Source organism: Poromitra crassiceps (genome assembly GCF_964638095.1).
Source record: "Poromitra crassiceps genome assembly, chromosome: 9".
Taxonomy (NCBI): Eukaryota; Metazoa; Chordata; class Actinopteri; order Beryciformes; family Melamphaidae; genus Poromitra; species Poromitra crassiceps.
Window position 1 is genome coordinate 5,644,965 of NC_139630.1, and position 27,439 is coordinate 5,672,403.

Here is a 27,439-nt window from a genome sequence, read left to right on the forward strand (position 1 = left end):
ATTGAGAAGCAGCCATGATCGACCGTAACTTAAAGAATGTGTTGGTGGTCTCCTTTGGGTTTCTGTCTCTGTTCACAGCTTATGGAGGACTGCAGAGCTTACAGGTAAGTGGCCGGCTTATCTACTGCAGAGCCTTTCTCAGTAGGAAGGAGAAGTAGCCTACATTTCATTCAGCAGTTGCAAAGCCAGAGATTGTATCATACAGTCTATTTCTTTGTACATTTCTTGTCGCGCTTCCATCCCAAATTGTTGCTGTTTGTGGGGGATGATTGTTTGATGCTTTACTAATGCATTTCTTATGGTTTTACAGATAGAACATGTGTGCTTACAGGTGTAAATTACAGGTGCAATTTCTTATCTTATTTTATTTAACTTTATTGTAGATAGGGTAACTTAAATGCTGTGCTTTCTTTACATGTTTCTGACATGGTTTCTATGTCTGACATATTTTTGACATTGGCTTCTTCTCTTGTGTGTGTGTGTGTGTGTGTGTGTGTGTGTGTGTGTGTGTGTGTGTGTGTGTGTGTGTGTGTGTGTGTGTGTGTGTGTGTGTGTGTGTGTGTGCGCGCGCGCGTGTGTGTGTGTGTGTGTGTGTTTTTACTGAGATGTACTGACATTGGCTTCTTCTCTTCTTCTCTTCTGCTGTAACACAAGAATTTCCCCCAGGGGATTAATAAAGTACTCTATCTATCTATCTATCTATCTATCTATCTATCTATCTATCTATCTATCTATCTATCTATCTATCTTTTATCCATGCAGTGGCTGTGAAAAAATATTTTCCTCTCCATGACAATAAACTAAACTAACTAAAACTGAAACCCCTATTCAACCCCATTGGTATTACAGATTATATTACATTTGACAGCAATTTCAGATTTAGTTTTAGTCTTGCTCTTGTCTTGATTTAGTTTTAGCTACATTTTTGAGAATTCAACAACATTGTTGGTTCATTTTAGTCAGCAAAATCACTGGAAATTCTTGGTCCCTTTCTCTGAAACAGTCTTTGGTAGCCTACTGTAAACACTTTATTTCCCAGGGCCACAATTTCCAAATTATTTCCTGAAAGGAAATCTTAATTACTTGGGGGGTTTCCTGGAAAGAACCATAAAATTATGTAGCAGGTATAATAATGTAAGGCGTCTGTTGGAGTCGATCACTGTATGAGAACTGCAAAACTACAAACTATTTATTGGAAAAATAATAAGCAGAGGTCAATTATCAGTAGTCTTTCATTTAATTATATACCATAATCTACTAGATTGGTCTATATAACTCTAAGAATATATAATATAGGTAGTTTAATGCACATCCTTAACTACCGTATATGTTCTATCCATAATCTAACTCAACTGTATCTGATTCATATTGTTCTTTAGTCTCATAATATATTTTGCTGTTGGAAAATGTTATTTATTTGCTGGGTTGCTTCATCTAGTTTCATTCGAGACAGGTATTGTCAACAGAAATGTCATCAGTAAAATGAACACTGGATAGTTTCCATTGTTGCGTTTTGTTCTTTGTTCTCAGAGCAGCCTGAATGCGGAGGACGGGATGGGTGTGGCCTCGCTGAGCGTCATCTATGCCTCCATCATCATCTCCTCCATGTTCCTGCCTCCCATCATGATCAAAGGCCTGGGCTGCAAGTGGACCATCGTGCTCACCATGGCCTGCTACGTCTCCTACTCCTTTGGAAACCTCTCCCCTGGATGGTAATCACATCTTCAATCAAACGCATTATCACCTTTACATATGTGTGGTGGTCTACAAAAACCCTTCACATGTTGGACATTTTACATTTTCATTTTTTGATATTTCCATAAATTATAAACTCTCCCCTATATATAACTTTTTGAATGACTGAGGTGGTCAACATTTATTACAGTATTTTGATCCGTTTCCGTGTCTAAAAGTAAAATGTGAGAAAATGGCTACCTCTTGCATGGCACCATAACACGGGCGTTACGTTTCTGATTTTTTGCTGTTCATCTGTCATTAACGTGATGAATTAGGTAGTTAATTCTGAACACTGCTGTTCATGCTACATACCAAATGAATCGTCTGAATCTTGCGCATCAAACCATGTCTTCCTTTTTCGGATCAGATCAACACAGTGGAAGTTATAGCTGTCTTTGTACAAAGACAAAGACAACATTTCAGATTATTTGGCTTTTTCAAATGGCTTTTTCAAATGGCCTTTTGGAAATCCGCCTAGGTATCTCCCTACAAAAACCACTGCCAAATACTCATGTTTTGGTATTTTTTCATCTTCTTTGAGTTGGGATGTGGTAAGGCCTGTGCCTATGTCTCCATTGAGTTTATAGCTATAAATACAACAACCACAGGTAACTGTTTACACTCTTAAAGTGTTTTTTATTCTAGGCGAGAATTAACCACTGTGTTTGAGCTGGTGTTACTCAGGGTCACTAACACATAGAGTCATTCTGATACTTGGAACAGAAACTGCAAAGTCTTACCTTTCAGAAAAGGTCAGGCAGTTGTCTGTAACCCTAGCGGTTCAGCCACAATAAGCATTTTAGTTTGGGTATGTCGTTTTCACCATTTTCTTCAGAAATAGGTGGCTTTAGCCAACATTCCATTTTCTACAGTGGCATTCCACCAAAACCATAAAAATAAATACTTTCCCTTTTGTTTTATGAAAATATTTATGGAGATGAAAGTAACCAAACCACGCAAAATCTCAAAATCCTAGAGCTCATTTTTGACCTACTTTGGCTCATTGCCAAAGTGTGTCAAGTGTGAAGGGTTCTCCCAGACCTCCATACATACAGTATGTCTAGAACAGGGCCCGTCTAAGGTTGCTTTCACATATAAGCTGTTTAGTCCGCTTTAACCGCGCCAGAGTTTGTTTGCTCGGATAGTGCGGTTTGTTTGGGGTGGTGTGAAAGCGCAAACGAACTCTGGGGCGGAACAAACAAATTAACTCTGGTCCGCTTGAAAACGTGGGTCTCGGTTCGCTTCCAAGTGAACCCTGGTGCGGTTCGTTTGTTGTGTGAAAGCAACCCGGACTAAACACAAGCGCGCCAGTGCATCTGATGCACTCATGCAGTGCATCATGAGTAGAAGACGGTAGAAGGGAGCAAAACAAACACTGCGGCGTGCACACGTGTACAGTACCTGCGCGCCACGTCGTGACGTACGTCGTCATAACAACAACACATCGTTTCTCAACAGCTGGCTTGGCTATCTCCTTCGGTATGTAGGCTACTCGTCTCAATGTTCAACAGCTTTCTGCCTCATCTGCTGCTCATATTGGGCACATTCTTGTCAAATATTTATTTGATAGTGACACCAAAGTAAATGCAGAAATCCCAATATCGCAGGTGGTGTTGCTCCATGGTTTGTGTTTTGCGGATTCACTTGTGTTGTTCAGTCAGCCCTCAGCCAGGCAAGAAGCCTGCTGAAGAGAGGAGAGATTTCCCTTCTCTATTCTGTCCAATAGACGAGTGACTGTTTCGACCACGTGACATTGTTTAGAAAGTTTGGTGCGCTTGTGACAAATTGCTGTGTGAAAGTGAACCAGACCAAATGAAAATCGCAACAATGTTGCAACTTCACCCCCCCGAATCGCACCGAGTCCAACAGCTTATATGTGAAAGCGACCTAAGACACTAGGGTTAGGGTTAGGGTTACCAACCAAGCAAAACACGTTTTACTTTTGTTATTTTATTCCAGTGGGTTCCCAAACTGGAGTATCAATTTGTGTCTTATCAAATCCCTTTAAGACCCACCAGTGACGGCTGGTGGTGATATTGGGTGGAGGGGCTAAAAAATGATAACCATCAATAGCTCATGCTGCAGCAATAGCAGCATCCGAGATACCAAATTGCAGCAACAAACGACACTTGCCTGATGCAAAACCTTCTGTATCACTCACTCACTCTCTCTCTCTCTCTCACACACACACTCTCACACACACACACACACACACACACACACACACACACACACACACACAATTTGACTATTTTGCTCTGTAGGCTACACATTAGCACATACCATTTTAACAAAAACAAGATACAGTATGCAAGAATGGTGTGAAAGGTTACATGATAGAACAGACTACATTCAAAACCAACACATTCCCACAGATTTCAGTCCGTCTTTATCAGACAACGATTGGGAGAGGAGAGAGAGAGAGAGAGAGAGAGAGAGAGAGAGAGAGAGAGAGAGAGCGAGAGAGAGAACGAAAGAGAGACAGAGAGAGAGAGAGAGAGAGAGAGAGAGCGAAAGAGAGAGACAGAGAGAGAGAGAGAGAGAGAGAACGAAAGAGAGAGATAGAGAGAAGAAAGAGAGAGAGCGAGAGCTGTCCACGTCTTTTCCCTCCCTTTGATGTCTTAACGAGCAACAGCTGTTGTCTACGTTCAAACCACGTAACACAAAACTTACGATTTTGTTGTGTGTCCCTTTGTGCCAATGTGCCTCCAGTCTCTACACTTGTAATTTTCCCCGTCAAACATGAAGGAAAATGGATGAGGAAGTACAGTGGAGCTGTCATTGGTTGTCAAGAGTCTCGTTGGCCCGCCTCCTCTCCCTTCTGTCTTGTGGGCTGCAGGAGTTTAGCCCAAATGAGCCGTAGACGGCGGCAGCTCAAGGGGGGCGGGCCAGACACCTGTCAATCACTTATAACGAAGGTGATTGAAGCCTGACACTAGTGTCTTGGGGCTGGACAAAGCTAGCCCAATTTGCTGATTTTCTTGTGACTACAGATGGCGCTGTTGCTGCTCTATAGGTTACACCAACATAAACAACCAATTCTAAGTTTGTTTGATATAATGTATGTAAAGAATAAATAATAATAATACTTTTCTCATTTTATTGGAAATGATAGGGGGGGCTTAGCCCCCCTAGCCCATTGATACCAGCCGTCCCTGAGACCCACATACATGATCTCATTTCATCAGAAGGCTTAGAAGTCAGTCCAAGACTAGTCTCGCTGGCCAGCCTCCTCTCCCTTCCATCCAAGGAGTCTGGCGCCGCAGGTCTCCATAACTGGGATAAACCCCCCCCTGCTCTACTCTGCTCTCCCATTGGAGCGACTGTTTCAGTCGCTGCTGGCTTATTACAAGCTCTGTCATTGGCTCCGACCATGTCAATCAGAGCGGCTTCCGCTCCCTCCTCCCTGTGAGTCGCTGTAAATAGTGCCCTGCCGCCGTAGTGAAAACAACAACGCTAACTAGCTAGCAAGCTAACAGCAGAAACCTACACGCTAGCTCGTTGCTACACGCTGAAAACGGGAAGTTGAAACTATTTTCACACAAACTATTTTGGTTACAGGTGTAACCAACAAAATTAATGAGGGCCACATCACTGGAACACCTAAATGGAATGGAAGTTTGTTATTGGTTACACATGTGTTTACCCTGCCTTGAGACACAAAATGGCTGCTGTAAAAAGGGTCCACTGTTTCAATTGTTGGCTCTAAAAAAAGAGCCTGGTCGTACTCGCTGTTTTGTTATGATTTGATGCTACAGTATATGAATAAAATTGACTTGACTAACTCTAAGGATTGGGCCATATGATTTCCGCAAAATGAAGAAAAAACAAACAAACATGCAATTTGGTAATAAAAATAGAATCAACTCTAAAACATGGAATGTTGCAGAATTTTCCATAATTTGGCTGGAATTGATAAAAGTAGGCCTAAATATCAAAATCCGAAGTAGCCGTAATTATTGTAATGACCTAGATAATTTCATAATTGTAAAATAGGCCTAGAGAAATTATTCCGTTTTAGATTGGGGTGTTATGAGAGGGGGGTGGGTCTTGCGTGGGACCCTTATGTTTTCACTTTGAGAAACAAGTCTAAGAGAGCCAAGTCATGAATTAAAAAAAGAAAAGAAAAAGATCCTAAACCCTAAACTAAGATTAAAAGGGAGAAAAATGAATTTGGGGAAGAAATATGAATTTGGAGAAAGATCAAACGGATTTCATATGGCCTTATCCGTAAGGAGTAAAAACATAGTAGTTTCATATGAATTCATTGTAATCTCTCATACAGGGCCTCCCTTATCACTACCTCAGTGGTCCTGGGTTTGGGTGGCTCACCGCTGTGGTCGGCCAAATGCACCTACCTGACCATCTCTGGTAACCTGCAGGCCTCCGTGGACGGCAAGAAAGGCTCGGATATCATCAACCAATACTTTGGCATCTTCTTCTTTATCTTTCAGTCGTCTGCTGTGTGGGGAAACCTCATGTCCTCACTCATATTTGGACAAGCTGCCAATATAAGTAAGACAAGAAGAGTGCTTAGGCCTGTCTGGTGGCTGGGCGGTGTCTGTCAGTCACGATTTGCGCCATGTTTTGTCTCACTTTCGTGACATCGGTCGCGCCGATACCATGCTATCCCCCCACACACGCACACACACACACACACACACAGACAGACGGTAGATTTCGTGAGATTGGCCATAGCGCCACCTATTGTCCTATTGACTTCAACCTCGGGGAGTGCGCTTAGCGGAACCTGGGGGATTTCAGCGGCAAATTTCGTGCAATTCCCTCAACAAAACACCATTGGGGTTTTCCCACTGGATTTTGGATTATTGTAGAAAATAAGCTCTGTGGCAAACAGAAGTATGATACTTTAAGAGGTTTTTTCAAGAAGATAATGTTCACAAATGAACAGCACTTTCTGATTTCTAATGCGATCGCCAAAAATCGCGATTGTCAGAAAACACTTCAACAATCATAAAAAATTATGTTTGTTTGTGAAAAGAAAATTAAGCCCTGAGGAAACGCACAGGTCAAGAACCAGGTCTCATTGATGGCATACGTGTCTTTATGAGTTCAATTTAGAAGAGAATAAGAATGTAAAGGGTGTGTGCTAAAAGAGCAGATAATGTTGCCACATACAAGTATTTTATGGTGTTAATGCTCTATCCAACTTATCAGTAATCATATGTTAAACCTTGTCACTGTGTCATCATTGATTGCAGACAAGAAGGACATGAGACAATAGATTACTTACTTTGCAGCAGAAAAACAGGCCAAATATATGGCCGCTGTATGAGCCACCTTTTTAGCACGGCAGGCTAGCCTGGTAGCCTGTTTCATTCTGCGGCTCAGTCTGACCTCAAGTCACCCGCAGCCATTTCTAGAAATGACAAAGTGCACCGTCCAATGAGGGACCTGCCTCAAAGTGCATGGCCCAATGAGGGACCTGCCTCGTTGTTGACAACGTAACCGGCCAATCAGAGTTGCAAAACAGTATGGCAGCTCGCGAAGCAACGAGCAGTAACGTTCGAGTATAAACAGCCATATAAGTGCAGTTATTGCAGAAATAGACTCAATAACAATTAAAGATAAGATTTAGATAAGATTAGATAAGATTTGGCGATGCTGATTGGCTGAACGAGTTGTCTGTCAAGGCAAGAACTCTCACCCACTGAAATTGATGTGGGCGGGCTGGAGTTCAGACTGATGCACAGAACGAAAAAGAATGAGTTCACCTGATCAGCATGGACGCATTTTGACTTTTATACTGGGGGGGGGGGGGGGGGGGGGATCAGACAGGGCTGCAGTGGGGACACCAGACAGGGCTGTAGGGGCAAGGCAAAAGACAGGGCTGCAAGGGGGGCACCAGACAGGGCTGTAGGGGCAAGGCAAAAGACAGGGCTGCAAGGGGGGCACCAGACAGGGCTGTAGGGGCAAGGCAAAAGACAGGGCTGCAAGGGGGGCACCAGACCGGGCTGTAGGGGCAAGGCAAAAGACAGGGCTGCAGGGGGGACACCAGACAGGGCTGTAGGGGCAAGGCAAAAGACAGGGCTGCAAGGGGGGCACCAGACCGGGCTGGAGGGGCGGGGCAAAATACAGGGTTGCAAGGGGGGGGACACCAGACAGGGCTGCAGCGGCGGGGACAAAAGATAGGGCTGCAAGGGCGGGACCGTTTTTTTGGCCATTTGAAGCCAGATTTAGAGGAATTATTATTGTACAATAATTACAACAATTAGTTTCTGAATAATATTAATAATAATAAATAATACCAATAATACTACTACTAGGCTACTACTACTACTACCTAGATCTGATAATACCTCATAATAATAATAATAATAATATAATAATAATAATGAAAGCATTATTATTGTTATTACTGTTTCATTATTATTGTTAGCATTATTAATCAGAGTAATTCTTCTAATTGTTCAATAAGTATGATAATCGAAATATAACAACTTTAACACGTTGACTGCCAACGACGTATGTATACGTCAAAAAGAATCCAGCGCTTCACTGCCAAGGACGTATTGATACGTCAAAAAAATGAATTTTTTTTTTTGACCGTGGGATGTGCATCTAACCCTTTTACATCTCTTATATAATTATTGGAGCCACCGAACGTTTACAACCCATTCCACCGACCCACTAAGTGGCAACAGTGCTCTCCTGACTAGAGGAAGGCAAGCATTTTTTTAACTTGTCACGCCATTCTCACCCCAGCCATTCTCATGAAAATGGATGGGGGAAAACGCTTTCGTTTTCGCGCTGATTGCTGGCGATGCGGGATTGCAAATTTGCATAATAGATTACAGGTGGAACACACTTTGAATTGGTAATTAGTTACAGTTACTAGTTACTTCTCTCAAAAGGTAATTTAATTACTTTAAAGTTACCAGTTACTTCAAAGTAATTAGTTACTAGGGAAAGTAACTTTTGCATTACTTTTAAAAGTCCGCTTCGATTGTTATTAATGCACACATTATGTTAGTGTTGCTGTGCCACAGTGTGGCATTGAACATTCGCTTATTGGGGAGGCTTATCAAGGTCCTTAGCCTCTGGGGCTCTGGCTGCAGCTCTCTCCCCGGACTAGGTCTGAGGATCAGAAACTGGGTAATCCTCTGAAGTTGTCCGTTATTTTCATGTCCTAAAGTAACTAGTAAATAGCCCAGTTACTATTTTAGTAACTGTAACTGAGTTACTGAATTTGAAAAAGTAATTAGTTAGATTACTAGTTACTGAAAAAGGTAGTTAAGTTACAGTAACTAGTTACTTAGTAACTAGTTACTCCCAACACTGTAGCGGAGTACCATGGTGGTATCCATCACTGCTCTTTGTCCTGTGTGGTGTGGTAGGAGTGGGGGTCCTGGCCATGATCATTGTGGGGGTGTTTCTGGACAACATTGACCGGGAGCAGGCCAGGGGGTTCCGTGGCAGCAGGGAGCCGTTCTGGCACATGTTCCTCGATACCTTCAAACTGATGGCTGACTGGAGGCTGGTCACCCTCATCCCTCTCACCATGTACAGTGGCTTTGAGCAGAGCTTTTTTTTTGACCGTGGGATGTGCATCTAACCCTTTTACATCTCTTATATAATTATTGGAGCCACCGAACGTTTACAACCCATTCCACCGACCCACTAAGTGGCCACAGTGCTCTCCTGACTAGAGGAAGGCAAGCATTTTTTTAACTTGTCACGCCATTCTCACCCCAGCCATTCTCATGAAAATGGATGGGGGAAAACGCTTTCGTTTTCGCGCTGATTGCTGGCGATGCGGGATTGCAAATTTGCATAATAGATTACAGGTGGAACACACTTTGAAACACGCAGCATAAATATGACCAGAATCGCAAAAGCTTCTCTCAACCAAAACTCCAAGAAGCGAGCGAGTACATCCAGACTTCCTCAAACAGCGGCCGCGCAGACATGCAGGCACAGGACAGCAGCAAAGCAGACAAGCTTGTGACGGCCACTGCAGCCAAGAAGAACGCCCACGGAGGGAGGAGTTGAAGCAACTCTCCCTCTCGCTCTCTCCCTCTCTCTCTCTCTCTCTCTCTCGCTCTCTCTCTCTCCCTCCCTCCCTCTCTCTCTCTCTCTCTCTCTCTCCCTCTCCCCCTCTCACTAGGATTAAACCTAGTGCGTCTCCCTCCCGAGAGGGAGGGAGAGAGAGAGAGAGGGAGGGAGAGCGAGATGGAGGGAGAGAGAGAGAGAGAGAGAGAGAGAGGGAGGGAGAGCGAGAGGGATGGAGAGAGAGAGAGAGAGAGAGCGAGAGGGGGAGGGAGAGAGAGAGAGAGAGAGCCAAAAATGAATGGTTAAAGTGACTGTTCTATCGAATTTCACAAAAAGCCGTTTATCTCTGAATATTTTTTCTGATGCTGAAACCATGCTGTATTCAACTGCTAATGCTTACATAACTACTAACTCTACAAACTAACTATTTTAGACAGAGAAAGTACACATTCTATTAGTACTTTTGAGATATTGTATGTTCACAAACTCCAAGCAGAAAAGAATCCTCGGCTCTTGTAAAATGAGCCACAATCCTCAAAAAACGGCTTGGCAGAAGCTACCTACAGCAAGAAAAAAACGGCTGGCAGTCAATGTGTTAATAAAGAAAGAAAAAATATTAAAATAGAAAAAATGATTATAGGTCAAAAGCAACAGTTTTAAGATGACATAGACTATGAAAGACAATTTGTGTTGTCAGATGTAACTGCTGGAGGGCATTCCAGAGGGAGGGTGCAGCTGCAGCAAGACCCTGTCAGAGACCCCCGTCATAGCTTTAGCAAAGAGATCCCTGTGTTGTTTGTCAAAGTGGATATACATTTTATGATCATATTGAGCCAGACAGTGACATGGAGATTTGCAAAATCCGCCCATCCTGTCATGTGATCAGGATGGTTTTAACCAGGATAACTGCAGGCAGCATTTGTGGTAGTCCCATATTCAGTTTTCAGGATGATCTACTGTAGCTCAGGATATGAAAAAAAATGTTTGTCGTGTCTTTACATTCAACCACTCGCACAAACATCTTTGTTCATATACTGTATGTATTTTTGAAAACTTTCCCATACAGTTATTTGTATGTATGTAATCTGCGTATCTGTCTACTGTATATCTGAAAAATGAAATGTGTTTTCTGACAGCTGAGATCCCAGAGGAGCAGCTGAAGTATTGTGGAGCGGCTAGTTGTGATGTTGTGATTCCCAGCAACCTGACCACCTCCTCCAGACCAGCGCCGCATCTAGTCCAGACACTAGTGGGATGCTACATTGGTAATATCAGCATTGCCTTGCTTTGGCATCAGATAGGACCTGTTGTGCTCTATGGAGGCTTTGTAGGATGTATCAAAATAAACCAGCAAACCCTAACCATCCAATGGAGAATTACCTGTGCGTACATAACGTCTAAATGTAACAACCAGGATAGAAAGACGAGGGAAAATATTGTTTGTGGTACAGTATGTGGCTGTCGATCATTTCAGCAATGATAAAGAGAGAGAAACTCCAACAGTTAAACCCAAAAAGTTAATAAAACATGTACTTTAAACACAATAACAATGCTGGAATTACACATCTTTAAATAGTTGTGATTCAGCATTAATTACAATTGTAGCTCATGGGGTCCATTTAATACAGCCTGCATGCTATGTTTGGTGGATGGCTGTAAAGAGCCTAATACTTTAGATTAGGGGATGCAGAAAGACTTGTAAATGATTTACACTTTAATTACAACAGGTGAGGAACACTTAATTTAATAAAGGTTGGTAGATGACTTCCAACACATTTGTATATGTTAACATACCATTTCTTAATCACAAATGTATATTCATGTTTTGTAAATGGTTAGTTCATCATTAACTAACTTGGTCAGATTCCACATGTTCAATCCTTTAGCCCATGGCACATTGTTGGATAATGTTTGATTGGTGTGACATTGGCTTAAGATCACAATGGCCATAGAGCGGAGTACCATCTTTGTCCTGTGTGGTGTGGTAGGAGTGGGGGTCCTGGCCATGATCATTGTGGGGGTGTTTCTGGACAACATTGACCGGGAGCAGGCCAGGGGGTTCCGTGGCAGCAGGGAGCCGTTCTGGCACACGTTCCTCGATACCTTCAAACTGATGGCTGACTGGAGGCTGGTCACCCTCATCCCTCTCACCATGTACAGTGGCTTTGAGCAGAGCTTCCTGTCTGGGGAGTACACCAAGGTGAGGAGGGCTCCTAAAGCAGTGTTTCTCAAACCTTTTCACGTCAACTGACACAAATTAGACCAGAGACCCCAATTTGATTTTGTCCCAGGGACGCTCATCTGATAAGAGTTTTGCTTTAGGTGGTTTATTACAGAAAGTGTATGAAACCCATGACCAAAATAGTCATACATTGTGTTACTTATGGATGGAATTATAGTTAAAATAAATGATCCCCTTTCTTCCTGGGGACCCCCTGGAATGGACCTCCTCAAGGATCCCTGGGGTAAGGTGACCAGATTTCTGAAATGAAAATGGGGGCCATTTCCAGTTCGGCAGTCAATATATCAGTCAAATAATATTATCTATGAAATAGAAAAAGGGGGACAATTTTGGTTTTATTTTTTACCATTGTAACTGTTGTAGGCCACTGTATACTGTAACTACTGTGGTGCAGGCCGACTGATACTCCAAAATACCACATGCAGACACCTAGGTCTCTATCTTCTTACCCGCATGTTTAGTGCTGGTCGGTAGCAGAATTGGAGGCGTACCCAAATCGTCTGCTATTCTCCGTGCCCTGCAAAATGGCGCAAGTGGCATTTGGGCGGTCTTACAGTAGGGTGCTTTCTCACTGGGAACGATTGATTTTGTTCCTTTTCACGCCCGAGTACGATTGCCCGCCCTCCCCCGCTGGTCAGCTTTCACATTACAAAATGTATTCCGTGCTCGGGAACAGAATGGAACACCTGCAGAGTACATTTGTGTCATCAACTACGCCTGGAGTGTATCCTCGCCCATGTGTTGTGTATCTGGTTCGGTACGGTTGATGTTAGCATTCGCAAGGGTTCCGTCCCCGGGCACACCAAAGCGTTCCCCAGACCACCTTTTCAAGTGGACCCTGTCACGGTTCCCCGTTCCACGCCCGGGCACGAAACGCAACGCCGGACCTGGGGATAATTTGGGGACAAGTGTGCTTGGGAACGCTTCTGGGGCACCAGCACTGTTAAAAACATGTGATTTGCAGCTTTTAATTGATGCAATTTGGATTCTTTGGTTGACTGGTAAATAGAAATGTGCGCCATGGAGAAACAGGGACATTTGAATGACAAAAATAATTTTGCAAGTAGGATACAATGTCCAAGTTTTGCTCTGTGCTTTCTGATCCTCCCACGTGCCACGTCCTGCCGGTGAAGCTCCCCGCTGTCAGGTGAAAAGGAGCGGCTGGCAACTGCGCATGTGTCAGAGGAAGCATGGTGCTAGTGTATGGCTCTGCCCAGATCGGCAGAGAGGGTGGAGCAGCGACCAGGGCAGCAGGGGGAAATTGGCCAAGTACAATTGGGGAGAAAATGGGGGGTAAATAAAAAACAAGGCCAGGTGGAAACCTGGCATAGGGCTGGTGCATGGTAGCCTATTGCCTATTACTTATCCTACTGCATAGGCTAAAATACCCGCTAACGTTCACGTAGCATATTAATTAATTAATCGTTCGGGGAATAGCTTATTATACGCTGTAACGTTATGGACTGCTAACGTTCACGTAGCATATTAATTAATCGTTTGGGCAATTGGTATCAGTCTTCCACAAAATGAAATAGTCCGTCCCACCTCCACCACCCTCCGTTTTAAAGCCGACTCAAACGTTAACTTTATCACAGGAATGCGGGTTTAATCACAGGAATGCGGGTTTAACGATGTTTTGCGTTCTACATTAATTAAAGGACGGCTTTCCCGTGGGGAATATGAATATATATTAAATCTCACGCCCCTAAGGTTTTCGAATCCGTTGAAATTTTTGAAATTGGTTATTCACTGCCATGCCTATCAAGCATCTATCACATTATTTCCATGTCGCTCTGACGCAAAACGCGTCAGAGCGACAATCCCCGCCTTGCGGAAGTCGTGCACCTATGAACTACAACTGTTGTTGGCCATGGTCCCGCCTCTAGAGGTCCTCCATGCCCCTTCAGAGGCCTTGACCAAAAACAAAAAGGCAGCCATCTTTTTCAACCGCCTAGCCTGCTGTAGCTAATATTAGCTTTCCATAGTTCCTTGCAAAGAGACCGATCTCGGGAACGGAAGTACGTTCCGACACGGGACTGGCGGCATTGGAAAGCTCGTCAAATTTTACATCTAGTAGTAGGTGGGTTGAAGTAACGAAATCAACGCTGAGCAATGTACCCGTTTTTACACATTTTTACAGAAAATAGTTACAACATCAGATGCGCGTAACTCCTACGAAAATGCCTTAAAATGCATGAATTTTTTTTTATGAAGACATCTCCCGACATAGATACTTCGGTTTAAATTTGGTGCAATTTGGAGGCAATTTTATTTTCGATTTATTTCTTCTTCTCTATATGTTTTATTGTCGAAGCCTTCTTCTTCTTCTTCTTTGAGTTTTATGGCGGTTGGCAATGTGCATTACCGCCACCTACTGGAGTTTGATATCAGCCAAATGCCTGAGGGGTGGGCATGAAAACGAAGGCCACGCAAGCCCAGTGCATTGTGGGAAATGTAGTATTTCGAGTCCCCGCACCCGCACCTCCCCCCCACCCCCCCCACACACAGAGTGGATTTCGGTTGATATCTCTGTGAGTAAACCTCCAATTTCAAAAATTTCAACAGATTTGAAAACCTTAGGGGCGTGAGATTTAATATATATTCATATCCCCCACGGAAAAGCCTGCCTTTAAATGAAGACATTACCGTTTGGCAGCTTGCTTTGTTTGTATGATAGATACGTATTGGCCAAGTATACTGTATAAACATTTAAGAGCGAAGACTTTCAGGAAGTGACACAGAGCTCTCTCTCTCTCTCTCTCTCTCTGTCTCTCTGTGTCAAAGGCCGGGCTCGCCCCCGCTCGTGCACGAGCCGAGGGAAATCTCCTCTTTCTTGCCGAAAAGAGCCTGGTGACACGAGAAAAGTAGTGTGGAGCTGCAGCGTCCTCCGTGTCCGTGCAGTACTACACAAATAAAAAGCTCAGCTGATGTAGATGCATACCGGCTCGTATGGTCCGTCCTATTTACTGGAACAGCAAACAAAGTTTCCATTGCATGAGAAGCTGACCGGATGGTAATAGTAGAGCGGATTAGCTCCCAAAAATAGAGGAATTGTGCACTTTTTGACAGAAACAAGATATTTCACACATAGTTACTGTAGGGAATACCATAAGGTTTATTTTAACACATTCACTGCCAACAGTTTTTTTTTTACTGTAGGTAGCTTCTGCCAAGGTTTTTTTTTGAGGATTCTGGCTCATCTTTCAAGAGCCGAGGATTATTTTCTGTTAGGATTTTGTGAACACAAAATATCTCAAAATAACTAATAGAATGTGTGCTTTCTCTGTCTGAAAGAGTTAGTTTGTAGAGTTAGTAGTTATGTAGGCATTAGCAGTTGAATACAGCATGGTTTCAGCGTCTGAAAATTTAAGCTGAGATAAATGCCTTTTTGTGAAATTCGATAGAACAGTCACTTTAACCATTTATTTTTGGCATCAGTAAGACGTCAGACATCTAAACAATAGTTTTGAACAGTAATTTCCTCCATAACAGCAGGAAACAACCCCCTCTCCTTCAAACTCCTCCCTCCGTGTGTGTTCTCCTCCTCCCTCCGTGGCTGCAGCGGGTCTGTCACAAGCGAGTTTCTGCTGTCTGTGCTGCCTGACTGCCCCTCGTCGGGCGAGTCTGGATGGGCTCGCTTGTTTCTTGGGGTTTCGGTTGAGAGATTTGATGAAGCTTTTGCGATTCTGGGCTTATTTATGCAGCGTGTTTCAAAGTGTGTTGCACCCAGTCTATTTTTGGAACCCCCCACCGTTGTGCGCCACCGTTGTGCGCCAGCGCGAAAGCGTTTTCGCCAAACAATTCTACAGTATGAGAATGGTCGCGCTTTCCCCTGCAGTTTTGGCTCGGCTTTTTCTAGTCTGGAGAGCACTGTCGCCACTTAGTGGGTCGGTGGAATGGGTTGTACACGTTCGGTGGCTCCCATATTTTTATAGGAGATGTAAAAGGGTTAGATCCACGTCCCACCGTCATTTTTTTTTTTTTTTTTTTTTTTGACGAGATATCTCGTCCACGGCAGTCAACCGCTGGTTTCTGCTTGACGAGATATCTCGTCCACGGCAGTGAACGTGTTAAGATTGGGAGGGAAGTCAGATTTGACCAAAATTCCAAGATGGCCGCCATTTCCTATGTCTAATGTACAAATGTGCTTATAACAATTGTGCACTTGTTCAAAAAAGCATGACATTTCTCACATAGTGAGTGAATACCATAAGGTTTATTTTAAGATGGGGGGGGAGTCAGATTTGGCCTCAAATCCAAGATGGCCGCTATTCCTCCCTAGTGTAATGTTCAAGTGTGCTCATACCATGATAAAAATTTCACATATCTGAAAGTATTTATTGGTGAGAGTGTAGGGTCTTGGTAATCTAGAACAGATTATAACAAGTTATAAGTGTAATGGTCTTTGAACTAGACCTGGTTTTATGCGGTCTAGATGGGGCAAAAACAATGAAATCTTCCATTTTCCCATTTTCACAGATAGGATAAAAGTTTCACAAATCTCAAAGTGTGTCTTGGTGAGAGTCTGGGTCCCCTTGGTGATCTAGCCCAGATTTGACACGTGTAAATGTAATGGTCTTTGAACTGGAACGGCAAACAGTGCCCAATTCAGCCCCCCTATTTTTGATGCCAATGCGGAAATTGCATTCTTTCAAATAGCCAGTGGGGGGCGCAGTTTGTGTAGCACTCCCCGGGAACATCCATTCAACTCTATGGGAAACGAGCCAACTTCTCTCTCAGTATATGTCTTAAATAAACAAATTCCTTTTCCAAATGAGTTTATGGTCTGAAAAAACAGTTTTTTAAGTATTTTTCATGGTCTCAAGTCCTCCATTTTTTGAATTATAGCCCCATTTCGAGGAAAATAGGCGATATACTTTGGATAATGCGAACAGTAATACTTCTGCCCGTTAGAGGCAGCAATGTGCCGCAAGGCATCTAGTCTGTGGAAAGTACACGAATAAGAAATTCGTTAAGAAACCTAGCAAACAATGCTAGCAGATAGCAAGTCATACTTTAGCAAATTATCAGAAAATAGCGTGACTTTATGATATTTTAATAATGTTAGTAGACACGTAACCGTATAGATGGCATACATGTAATGTGATGCTCATAACATGGCGGACCATTTAACGTTATCTATGTAAAGTAACGTTAAATGGTCTGCCGATGTTATACAGTAAGCGTCATAAGGTTATGTTAAAGTGACATAACATCACAAGTTTTTGCAGACTTGAATGCTGTTGGTCGTTTGTTCAATTTGCTCTTCTGTATGGTATTGGACATTTAAAGATGATACACACTTGTCTTGAGGCCAAGCTCAGCAATTTAATATGTCATCCTTATTTGAAAACATACTTTATTGGATCGATAGAACTCAACATAGCCTAAGGTCTTGCACGAATATGTCTTCTGGTAAATTAGGCATATATAGATAATCTACCAAGCAACACTTGACACAAATATAGGTAACCATTTCACAGCAGTCCAGCCCACCATGGTGGAAAAGGAACCATTCTTTAAGTTTGAATTATATCAAAATATATGTTGCATAGTGTAGCCTTTGTGTATGCCGAATTGTTACAGATAACCATATTTCAATAAATATAAATCATTCGTTGATTTGAAGCAGTCGATTGGTTCTCCATCTTCACATTCTTCTTCCTCGTCATTTGGTCCAAGCTGGTTCACTCGACATCAAAGATCTTTATATCACATCTTATTAACAACCTGCCTGCTCTGACCAGACAACTATAATGGACTCGTCCTGTGATATTTGCGGTACATTCAGGTACATGATTTACCTTAGTACATAGCCTACACAACAAGGTTCTTTGTTGGCAATGTTTATTGACAAAAGCACACTGGCAGATACATACCAAATGGTTAAAAGTAAATCTCTCAAGTCTCAAATCTGTCAGCATTATATTGTCAGCATTTGGCTTATGTTATTGCAATATCTTCGGTTGAACAACTGATGATCAGCAATATTCTCACAGTAATATGTTGAGAGACTGCAGTGCCACGGAGACTGCAGTGCCACCAAGTACTGGTACTGCATGGTGTCCACTAAGATACCATCACCTCAGAATGAGATGTTTGGAGCGGGGGAGTCTGGTGCAGCGCACAGGTCGTAGACCTGGTGAGACCACCTTCGACCCTCCCTATAGGGCTGACCGTGGGTAGCTACTGGGACGTAAGTTGGGGCTTGGCCAGCCCCGGCTGGGTCACCTGGGCGAGGGTGTATGATGTTGCGAGACCCGAAACATCCTATGACCCCAGGGTACATCACTGAGGATACGTCCCAGTTATGCATCCATGCGATGTTTTTTTCTTTATTTGTTAATGTTACCATTATAAGCTCAGGAGATAATAGTTAACGTTACCATTATAAGCTCAGGAGAGCAGTAGCATTAATTTTCACAAATCATTTTACCAGGGGACAATGTGCCTCTGTTGTGTTTTGCTGTTCCTGCACCACCATGGTACTCCGGCGGCCATCCCTTGAAGAAACAAACAACACCGTGTTATATTAATCACTATAACATTAACGCCACCAAATTTCAGTTACAGTATTGCAACGCTCACATGTTTACGTTAGCACACGATGCTGATCGAGCTAGCGTTAGCTTACAAACATGAGCATCACTCAAACAGTCCAACATAGCAGAGCACCAAGTGCGCGATCAAATCCACCTCAGTTATAAAGTTTAGAGTTTGCCCATAGATATAAGTATAATAGCAGTTTACCTTGTGGAGGCTTAGCAGCAGCTAGCAGGCTGGAGGCTCACACCAGGCTCACACCACACCATGGGCTTGGCCAGGCCCCGGACAAGACGGTGGTCGGCTGGCTGGACTGCTACTCGCCCATACCTTCGGGCTAAAAGTTATTATATTTGTTTTCCTGGGCCATTTCACCACTGCAACCAGCCAGCCAGCGAGCAAGCTAGCAACCAGAAGCGAACAACAAGATGGCAGTCAGTTCAAGCCTGTGAGACAAATTCGGAAACTCCCCCGGCAGCTGCCCCCTCTCCCCGTACTTCCGTGTAGCATTAATCCATTCAACCAATCAACGATGAGCAGGAAGCGGGAGATTCAAGCCTCATCTCGTTCCATCAAAACCCAATGGGTGACGTCACGCTCACATTGTCCACATTATTATTATACAGTTTATGCTTTCAAATCTGTTCTAGATTACCAAGGGGGCCCTACACTTTCACCAAGAAATACTTTAAGATTTGTGAAACTTGTATCATGGTATGAGCACACTTGAACATTAGACTAGGGAGGAATGGCAGCCATCTTGGATTTGAGGCCAAATCCGCCTTCCCTCCACATCTGAAAATAAACCTTATGGTATTAACTCACTATGTGAGAAATGTAGTGTTTTTTTTAACAAGTGCACAATTGTTATAAGCACATTTGTACATTAGACGCGAGAAAATGGCGGCCATCTTGGAATTTTGGTCAAATCTGACTTCCCTCGCAATCTTAAAATAAATCTTATGGTATTCCCTAACTATATGTGAAATTTAACGTTTCTGTCAAAAAGTGCACGATTATTGTGCTTATCCGCTCTACTATAGACCTAATGATTGTTCCAGGTATTAGTCGGTTTCCCATGTGTTGCTAGGTAAACAGTTATGGCTTGTGAAAAACATTTGCAAATGCTCTTATTTTATATTGTTGGCAAATGACCATGGTATAAGTGGGATAATCAACTCCTAGGTGTGCATTAAACAGTTTTAATGCACTTCATGGAGGCAACCCCCTGCAGTTCTTCGCCTCCACATTTAATGTTAATTGTGTAAATCTAGGAGTTGATTATCTCTTACTTGATTGTTCACAACAGGAACAGGAACACTGTTTGCGGCCCTTTTTGTCTTTTGTGTAAAACATAAAGCTGTTACTTTACATCTTCACCAACTACCTCATCATTGTTATTTTTGCTTTTTCCACCCACATCCTCATGGCTTCTCTTCATCCTGTGTCTCCATTGCAGAACTATGTGACATGTGCCTTGGGGATCCATATGGTTGGCTATGTGATGATCTGCTTTGGAGCCATTAATTCTCTTTGCTCCATTGTCTTTGGGAGGCTGGCTAGATACACTGGGAGACACACACTCTTCGGCCTGGGTAAAATCATTCTTATTCTTATATAGACCGTTTCACCCGAATTGTGTTGCTAGGGAACAGTTTGGACTTGTCTTGACTTTCTGTCAGTTATTGTATTTGCAAACACTGCAACAGGAAGTAAGCTTAGAATGTTATGTTGTTTAAATGGTCCATACTATATAAATCATGCTTTTTGTAATAGAAACAAACAACAAAAACATGTTCAGCGGTAGCCATTGTCCTCCTTCATGCATTTATGCAGCATGTATCCAATAGTAAACTGAATAGTGACTCACCACCAAATGGCGGCAAGGCACAAGGTTTTGCTATGAGGACCAGGAAGTAACCCTGAAAGCTGTAATTCCTCGAATGGCCACTTGAGGCAGGGCTCAGAAGTCGTTCCTGTTCACCCCATGTTAAAATGCCCCACTTTGTGATTAAGCATCTTTACAGCCTGGGCCTTAACACGGTTTTGGTCTATATAGCTAATTTCACCTTTTCATAACAACTGTATGGGGGTCATTTTTTATATAACCCCCATTTGGAGTAAAATAGATAGAAAAGGGGGTGATTGACAGGTCGCCTGTCCAGTGATGTGCAGCTTGCTAATCACGGACCAATAGCAGGCGGAGCTGTGGCTCTGGGAAACCCCCATCTCACATGAGCTGCGTAAGGACTCAACCCATTCCAACCCATTCCACACTCTGCTGACAAAAAATCAAGATGACGACCACCACTTCAACTCAAAACGGGAGCCCAAAATCAATGGGATAGCCCTGTGCATATTTTTTAGGTCAGTGCTCACCACTAGGGCTATCCTCGACGAATTCTGCCACTGCTACTATGTCTATATGTATACATACATACATACATACATACATATACATAGATATATATACATACCTTAAGTCATTATTTTTGACCACATTAACACGTTCACTGCCAACGACGTATTGATACGTCAAGCAGAATCCAACCGTTGACTGCCAGCGACGTATTGATACGTCAAAAAAATCGTTTTTTTTTTTTTGACGGTGGGGCGTTGATCAATCCCTTTTACGTCTCCTATACAATTATTGGAGGTATTGAATGTGTATAATCTATTTTACCGACCCACTAAGTGTTGACAGTGCTCCCCCAGACGAGCGAAATCAAAGAAAAAACTGCCGCGGGAGCAAGCCATTCAAGGAAATGGCGAGGCGATTTTACAGTAATCCAGACTTGTCTTGCCCGAGAGCGGCCGCGCAGGCAGCAGCACACAGAGAGCGGAGAGCGATTTGCAAAATAGATTATAGGTGAAACACACTTTGAAACACCTCAGAAAGGCCAGAATCAACATCTGCCCATCGCCCACGCATTCCCCGGCCCATCTTGACTCGCACAAGGAGCGTCCGCACGCAGGCAAGCAGGCAGGCAGGCACGCAGGCAGGCAGGCAGGCAGCAGCAACGCGCTTCTGACACGCCCGCTGTAGAGCCAGGAGGAAGGAGGAGAAGACACACGGAGGGAGGAGTTTGAATGAGAGGGGTGTTTCCTGCTGTTATGGAGGAAATTACTGTTCAAAACTATTGTTTAGAATGTCTGACGGTCTTACTGATGCCAAAAATGAATGGTTAAAGTGACTGTTCTATCGAATTTCACAAAAAGCCATTTATCTCTGAATAAATTTCCAGACGCTGAAACCATGCTGTACTCAACGGCTAATATCTACATAACTACTAACTCTACAAACTAACTCTTTTAGACAGAGAAAGCACACATTCTATTAGTACTTTTCTGAACTTTGTGTTCACAAAGTCCAACCAGAAAATTATGCTCGGCTCTTGTAAAATGAGCCAGAATCCTCAAAAAAAGGCCTGGCAGAAGCTACCTACAGTGAAAAAAAACGGCTGGCAGTCAATGTGTTAACAGTCAATGCAAATTAATTATTATTGATAAAAATCAATAAGAGACTTCATGCAAGATTTGAATTACCGACGTCAGACTATTGGATAATGGATTTGTCTAAGTAATGAGACATGTATAGTATTTCTTTTTTAAATATCCTAATCTTTTTATTTCACCTTTTAAACATTAAAACATGTAGCCTACATGAATAAACAAATGAAACAGTGTAAAATAAGACATTGTCGCTGCTTTGAAATGACATCTCCAATTTCTAGGGCTAGGCTATACAGTTCTTTAGTCTATTTCTCAAAAACTAATTAGGCCTAAATAAATCTAAACAACAATAAATTAACAAATGAAATTAAGATTGGGAAAAAATGGCTGCTCGACTTGAGGATTCACCGTCCACTCACGGGTCTCTCGACTGATGATTCGACTAATCGACTTTTAGAGGACAGCCCTACTCACCACACCCTCTTTTTTTGCTTGTCCTTTGTGGTGGTCTGTGTTATACTCACGTTCCAAAACAAAATGTATGTTCCAGTAAATGTATAAAAACAACTGGTAAATCTGTTCACCAAGGGCGTAGGTTTGATTTGGAAAGTCGTGGGGACATTTAGCAGGGGATCTGCAGACCCCATAGGGGGGTCTGGGTGCATGCCCCCCCGCAAGAAAGTTTTGTAGATTTCAAAGTAAAATGCATGAATCTGCTGCACTTTGAGAGAAGAGGCTAGATCTATGAGGAACTACACACATCACATTATCCTCTTTATTATGGTGTGACAATACGGGCCGACGCCGGGCTTTGTTTTTCTGTTTTTTTAATTAATAGCGCCGGGCCGGGCCGTTTCAATAATTAAATTAAATAATGTTGTAATACTCGATTTTACACAGCAGGGCACAGTCAGACAAAGAGGAGGAGTGCACAGACACTCCCCCAGCCACACAGTCACACACAGACTCTCACATGACGTTAGTCTGCCATTCATCTCATGTCATGACATGTAGCTTTCCGCTCAGTCAGCGACAGACAGCGTGCTGTGTCTTAGTGTGTAAAAAGCAACAAAACAAGCCGTGTGTGCCGTGTCCGTCCGTGTACAGCCGACAGCTCCCGAACAGAGAGAGAGAGAGAGAGTCAAGTAGAGAGAGAGGCTGCAGGAGCAGGACGGCCGCGCCAAAGCAGCAGAGGAACAAAGAGAGAGGGAGAGATGTGTCATTATATCATAATATTGGCTTCGGGTCTGCATGTCACGGGCCGGGGAGGGCTTGGGCTGAGATTTCAGGCCCGCGCAGCTCTCTAGTAACCTTGCTTGCAAGATGGATAACCTCGCGAGATCAAAAGAGATTCTCTCGACGTAATCCATCTTGTCATGCACAGGCAGTTAAGATGATTAGCCGAACCATGGCCGGCTCGACGAATCAGCGGCAGCCTTAGGCGGGCTTTCTGTGTGATGCACATGGTCTTTGTAGTTCTTTTCACTCATCAACATGGCTGCCACCGTGGAAGTGACAGGCAGTCTGAATGAAATTGAATGTAACGTTCCCAATTCTATGTATTAAATTCTAAAAAACGACCCTCAACATTTGGGAAGGCTAAGCCACACAACTAGTTCGTTATAATCGAACCTCATGCTTCGAAGGCAACTTTACGACGATGAGGACGGTGAGGACTCAATCACTCTTACATGCACAGGCCATGCACCGTCCTCCGGTCGCAAACGTGACGTCAGAGGCATGGCGATCTGATTAGTTGAAGTTAACATGCACCAGCGTTGATAGACAGATGGGTCATCCAATCACCTGCCAAGTAGCTTGGAAAAAGTGCCCGCCTCCATCAGCGGGTCGGGTTACTGCATTCCCAGATTGACTGGTTTAGTGAAATGTAATGTGGAGCTAAACCGTCCATCTGGCAGCGTCAGGTTAGCTCTCTATTGCAGTAGTATCAGTATCGATATCACCATTCAAAGTCAACAAAACACAGCGCCAGAAAGCTCTATGTACATGTTGTGACATTGGGTACTCACCACTTGATGAAACAATAATCCATAGTTACGTGAAATGTAATTTTCGTAGCAAATCCGCACCGAGTTACTTCCTTCTTCTCCTGAACATAGCGGTTCTGCTGTACACAGCGCATGCGCGGTATGCCACTCATGCTGTCTCCGGGATGTTTAGTGCCATGAGAGGCCTTTAGAGGGCAGTGTGGGACCAATAGAGGTAATTTTCCCTCTTAGAATACACTGGACCATCTTCAATTACTAAAAAGCTGTTATATTAAGGTGAAAAAGGACTGATTGGGGCTTTAAATATATTATCATTTATAGAGAATTTACATTCTAAATCTAACAAATTCTCAAAATAATAAAAACTTTATTATAACTTTTATTAAAAACTTGTGTTAAAGTTATTTAGACTTGATTGAAAAACAAAGCTTAAACATTCTCAAAGGGAAAGACACCTTTCTGACAGAAAGTCCATGCAAGTCAAGGTGTGACTAACCCTACCTACAGAAGCCATTCTCATTCAGATATTTTGAGGTGAGAGATCAAGGGACCCCTTTGAAAATGACCCTGCCAATTTTTTCCCTCGCCAAAATTTTGCCTAACTTCAGAGCATTATTTACCCCCCTTCCCGACATGGTCACCAAGCAATTCCTTAATTCTTCTAGTTTCATTTATCTGTCTATCTGTCTGTTTATCTATCTATCTGTCTTTCTCTCTGTAACTCTGTCTGTTTCTTTCAAGAATTTTGGCCGGCCACAGCTATGCCGTTTTACGTGTGATCGGGCTGAAACTTTCAGGATGTGTCAAGAGCACCTGGTGACCTGACGGAGCCAGATTTTTTAATTAGGGCAGATTAATTACGCTAAGGCTGATCGCCCTATAGTGCAATGATGATGTCATCAGTGATGATGTGGTCATCAGTCATGTCATAAGAGCAAGCTCGCCCGCTATGCGGGCGAGCTGCAGGGCGGGCGAGGGATCAAGTGAGCCCGCAGAGCGGCCGAGCTGCGTAAGCATGTCTTGTGTGGATAATGAATGTAACAGTCGTAAAATGCCTAACGTTACTATTATGCTTATGGAACATTGTTTAACTGTTCAGTTTGGTCAACCCCAGGCATTATTAGACGGTACAGTACAGGGGAAGCAGGGTAGTTCCTGGCTCACGCTAACGTGAATATGCTGATCCACTTCCCCGCAGCCAATGCAAGCCAAGACACGACCAAAACATGCCACAATAACGTCCGATAATTCATGCAGAATCCTTCCCGGGCATCTCGAGGTTGATCTGACCGATAAATTGTCCAGGTTGCCATTTCTAAGTGACTTTTATGAGTTAACGTTACAAAGCAACCAACACAGTCTGCTGTTGCCAGGCAGCTGCTTGGGCACGTGCAAGTATGGTGCCTGCGCACCAGCTCGTTCACACGCTGCCTGCAGTTACTATAACGGCCACCGGTGTCAGTAATAGTTAGAGCTTACAGATAGGACCTTTAATTTGAATGTGCATGTCATATTTGTCCATTTGCAGCGGCGCTCACCAACTTTTCGTGCATCATTGCTCTGTTGTACTGGAGGCCTCATCCCGAACAACTGCCTGTCTTCTTCGTGTTCCCTGCTCTCTGGGGGATGGCAGACGCTGTTTGGCAAACTCAGACCAATGGTGAGGGAACTCACATGTGCTCCACACAGTTTGATTACATATTGATTGTAGGATTGATTCATCTTAGAATTACATTTGGTTGTCTTTGGCAGTGAAGCTTTTGCATACAATGGACCCCTAATTTAGTCCACATTACAGTAGTCTCTCAAACCAGACTGTCTCTTCTACATTCTGTGAATGCAGCTCAGACAGTCTAATTCACACCCACAGAACATGGACAAAGGAAGTTGTGTAAAAAAAAAAAACACTTCACTGTCCAGGACCCCCATTTGATGAGACTTGACAGTTTGATGACAGGAGAATTTGGGCACATACAATTGGGGAGAAAAATGGGAGAAGCATCCGGGGGGGGGGGGGGGGGGGGGATGGGCGATCGCCCTTTTACAAATGGCATTATCTGTATTTCATTTGTTTCTGCATTTACATGGTATTCCATACTAGAAATATTGGGCGCTACACCTGCTCATTTCTAGCGTGCATCGCATGCTCACCTGTAGCTCGCGAAGTCGCCTGCTGGATCTGTGAAGACTGAGCGGAGACAGGGAGGTGGAGCGGTGCACGCTAACAACAGCAGGAGTTGAGGAGGCTGAAGTGGATAAAAAGAGACGTATTTAAAAGGACAGCAGCCAGATTAGATTAGATTAGATTAACTGGACGAACAAACCTTGTCTTTATTTGTCACAAACACTGTGGCATGCACACACGTGCATGGCAGCCAGTACACACACGCACATGCTTTGGAGGCACTGTGAAATGTGTCCTCTGTGTTTGACCCATCCTCGCTCATCCTCCTCCATGGTTCAGGCCAGGAGCAGTGGGCAGCTGCAGTAAAGCGCCCGGGGACCAACTTCTTCCAAACGCTGCTGGTCAGATGACGATGTTTTCAGTTGGGGGTCATATATGGAGGATCTCTAGGGAGCACGGGGAGAACATGCAAACTCCCTCCCACAAAGGCCCTTTCGACAAGATGGCCAACCTGGGCGGTGGGCACTGAGGGCATGGAAGGGACACACCTCAGCGCCTACAGTGGCCCAGGTGGGAATCAAACTCGGGACCTTCTAGCTGTGAGGTGATAGCGCTACCCCTGTTCCACCATGCCCCCCATGTGAGCCATGTGATAGGGTTACAATGGAGGTGTGTAACGATGTGTCATATGCCATTGGGTAGATGAGACCAGCTGGCTAACAGCCGATTATTCAATTGATGCCTGGAAGTGGCAGGCTATTTTGAACGTGTGTGTGCAAGATATGAAGGCAGGATGAAATAAGAAGTGAACTACGGAAGCCTAAATGTGCAGATTATAGTCTTCCTGTCTGAACTTTTTTTTATTAGAACTTCATTTGAGCAATTTTATAGTAGTAGTGAGTCTTCTCTTTTTTTTCAAAATAATTTACAGTTGTTCTCGAACATTCATTTCATTAGTAAACATTCACAAATGTGTGTAGTTTAGCATTGTTGATGGCTGAGCGTGCCTGTTGTGTGTGTCCTGCAGCCCTCTATGGCATCCTCTTTCCCCGGGCCAAAGAGGCTGCGTTCGCTAACTACCGCATGTGGGAGTCTCTGGGCTTTGTCATCGCCTTCGCCTACAGCACCTTCATCTGCCTGGAGACCAAGCTGTACATCCTGCTCTCCATGCTGCTCCTCACCACCATCACCTACCCCATAGTGGAGTACTGGGAGTACAAGCATCCTACACTGCCCATTGAAGAGGGAGCCTACAGCCAACACCATGACACTGTTCACACAGACAAGAAGTACATCATCGCTGAGGCCAGACTCTAG

General features: G+C 43.6%; 1 protein-coding gene across 1 annotated transcript; it reads left to right on the top strand.

Annotated features, from left to right (window-relative positions):
* Window positions 1-14: 14 nt before the first annotated feature.
* Window positions 15-27,439, top strand: unc93a (unc-93 homolog A; the record flags this gene model as incomplete). The annotated part of the gene is made up of 8 exons (XM_083643749.1): window positions 15-104; window positions 1,531-1,712; window positions 6,023-6,252; window positions 10,887-11,015; window positions 11,739-11,950; window positions 19,995-20,130; window positions 25,526-25,657; window positions 27,150-27,439. The coding sequence occupies 8 exons, from the start codon at window positions 15-17 to the stop codon at window positions 27,437-27,439; spliced, it is 1,401 nt and encodes a 466-aa protein (XP_083499875.1).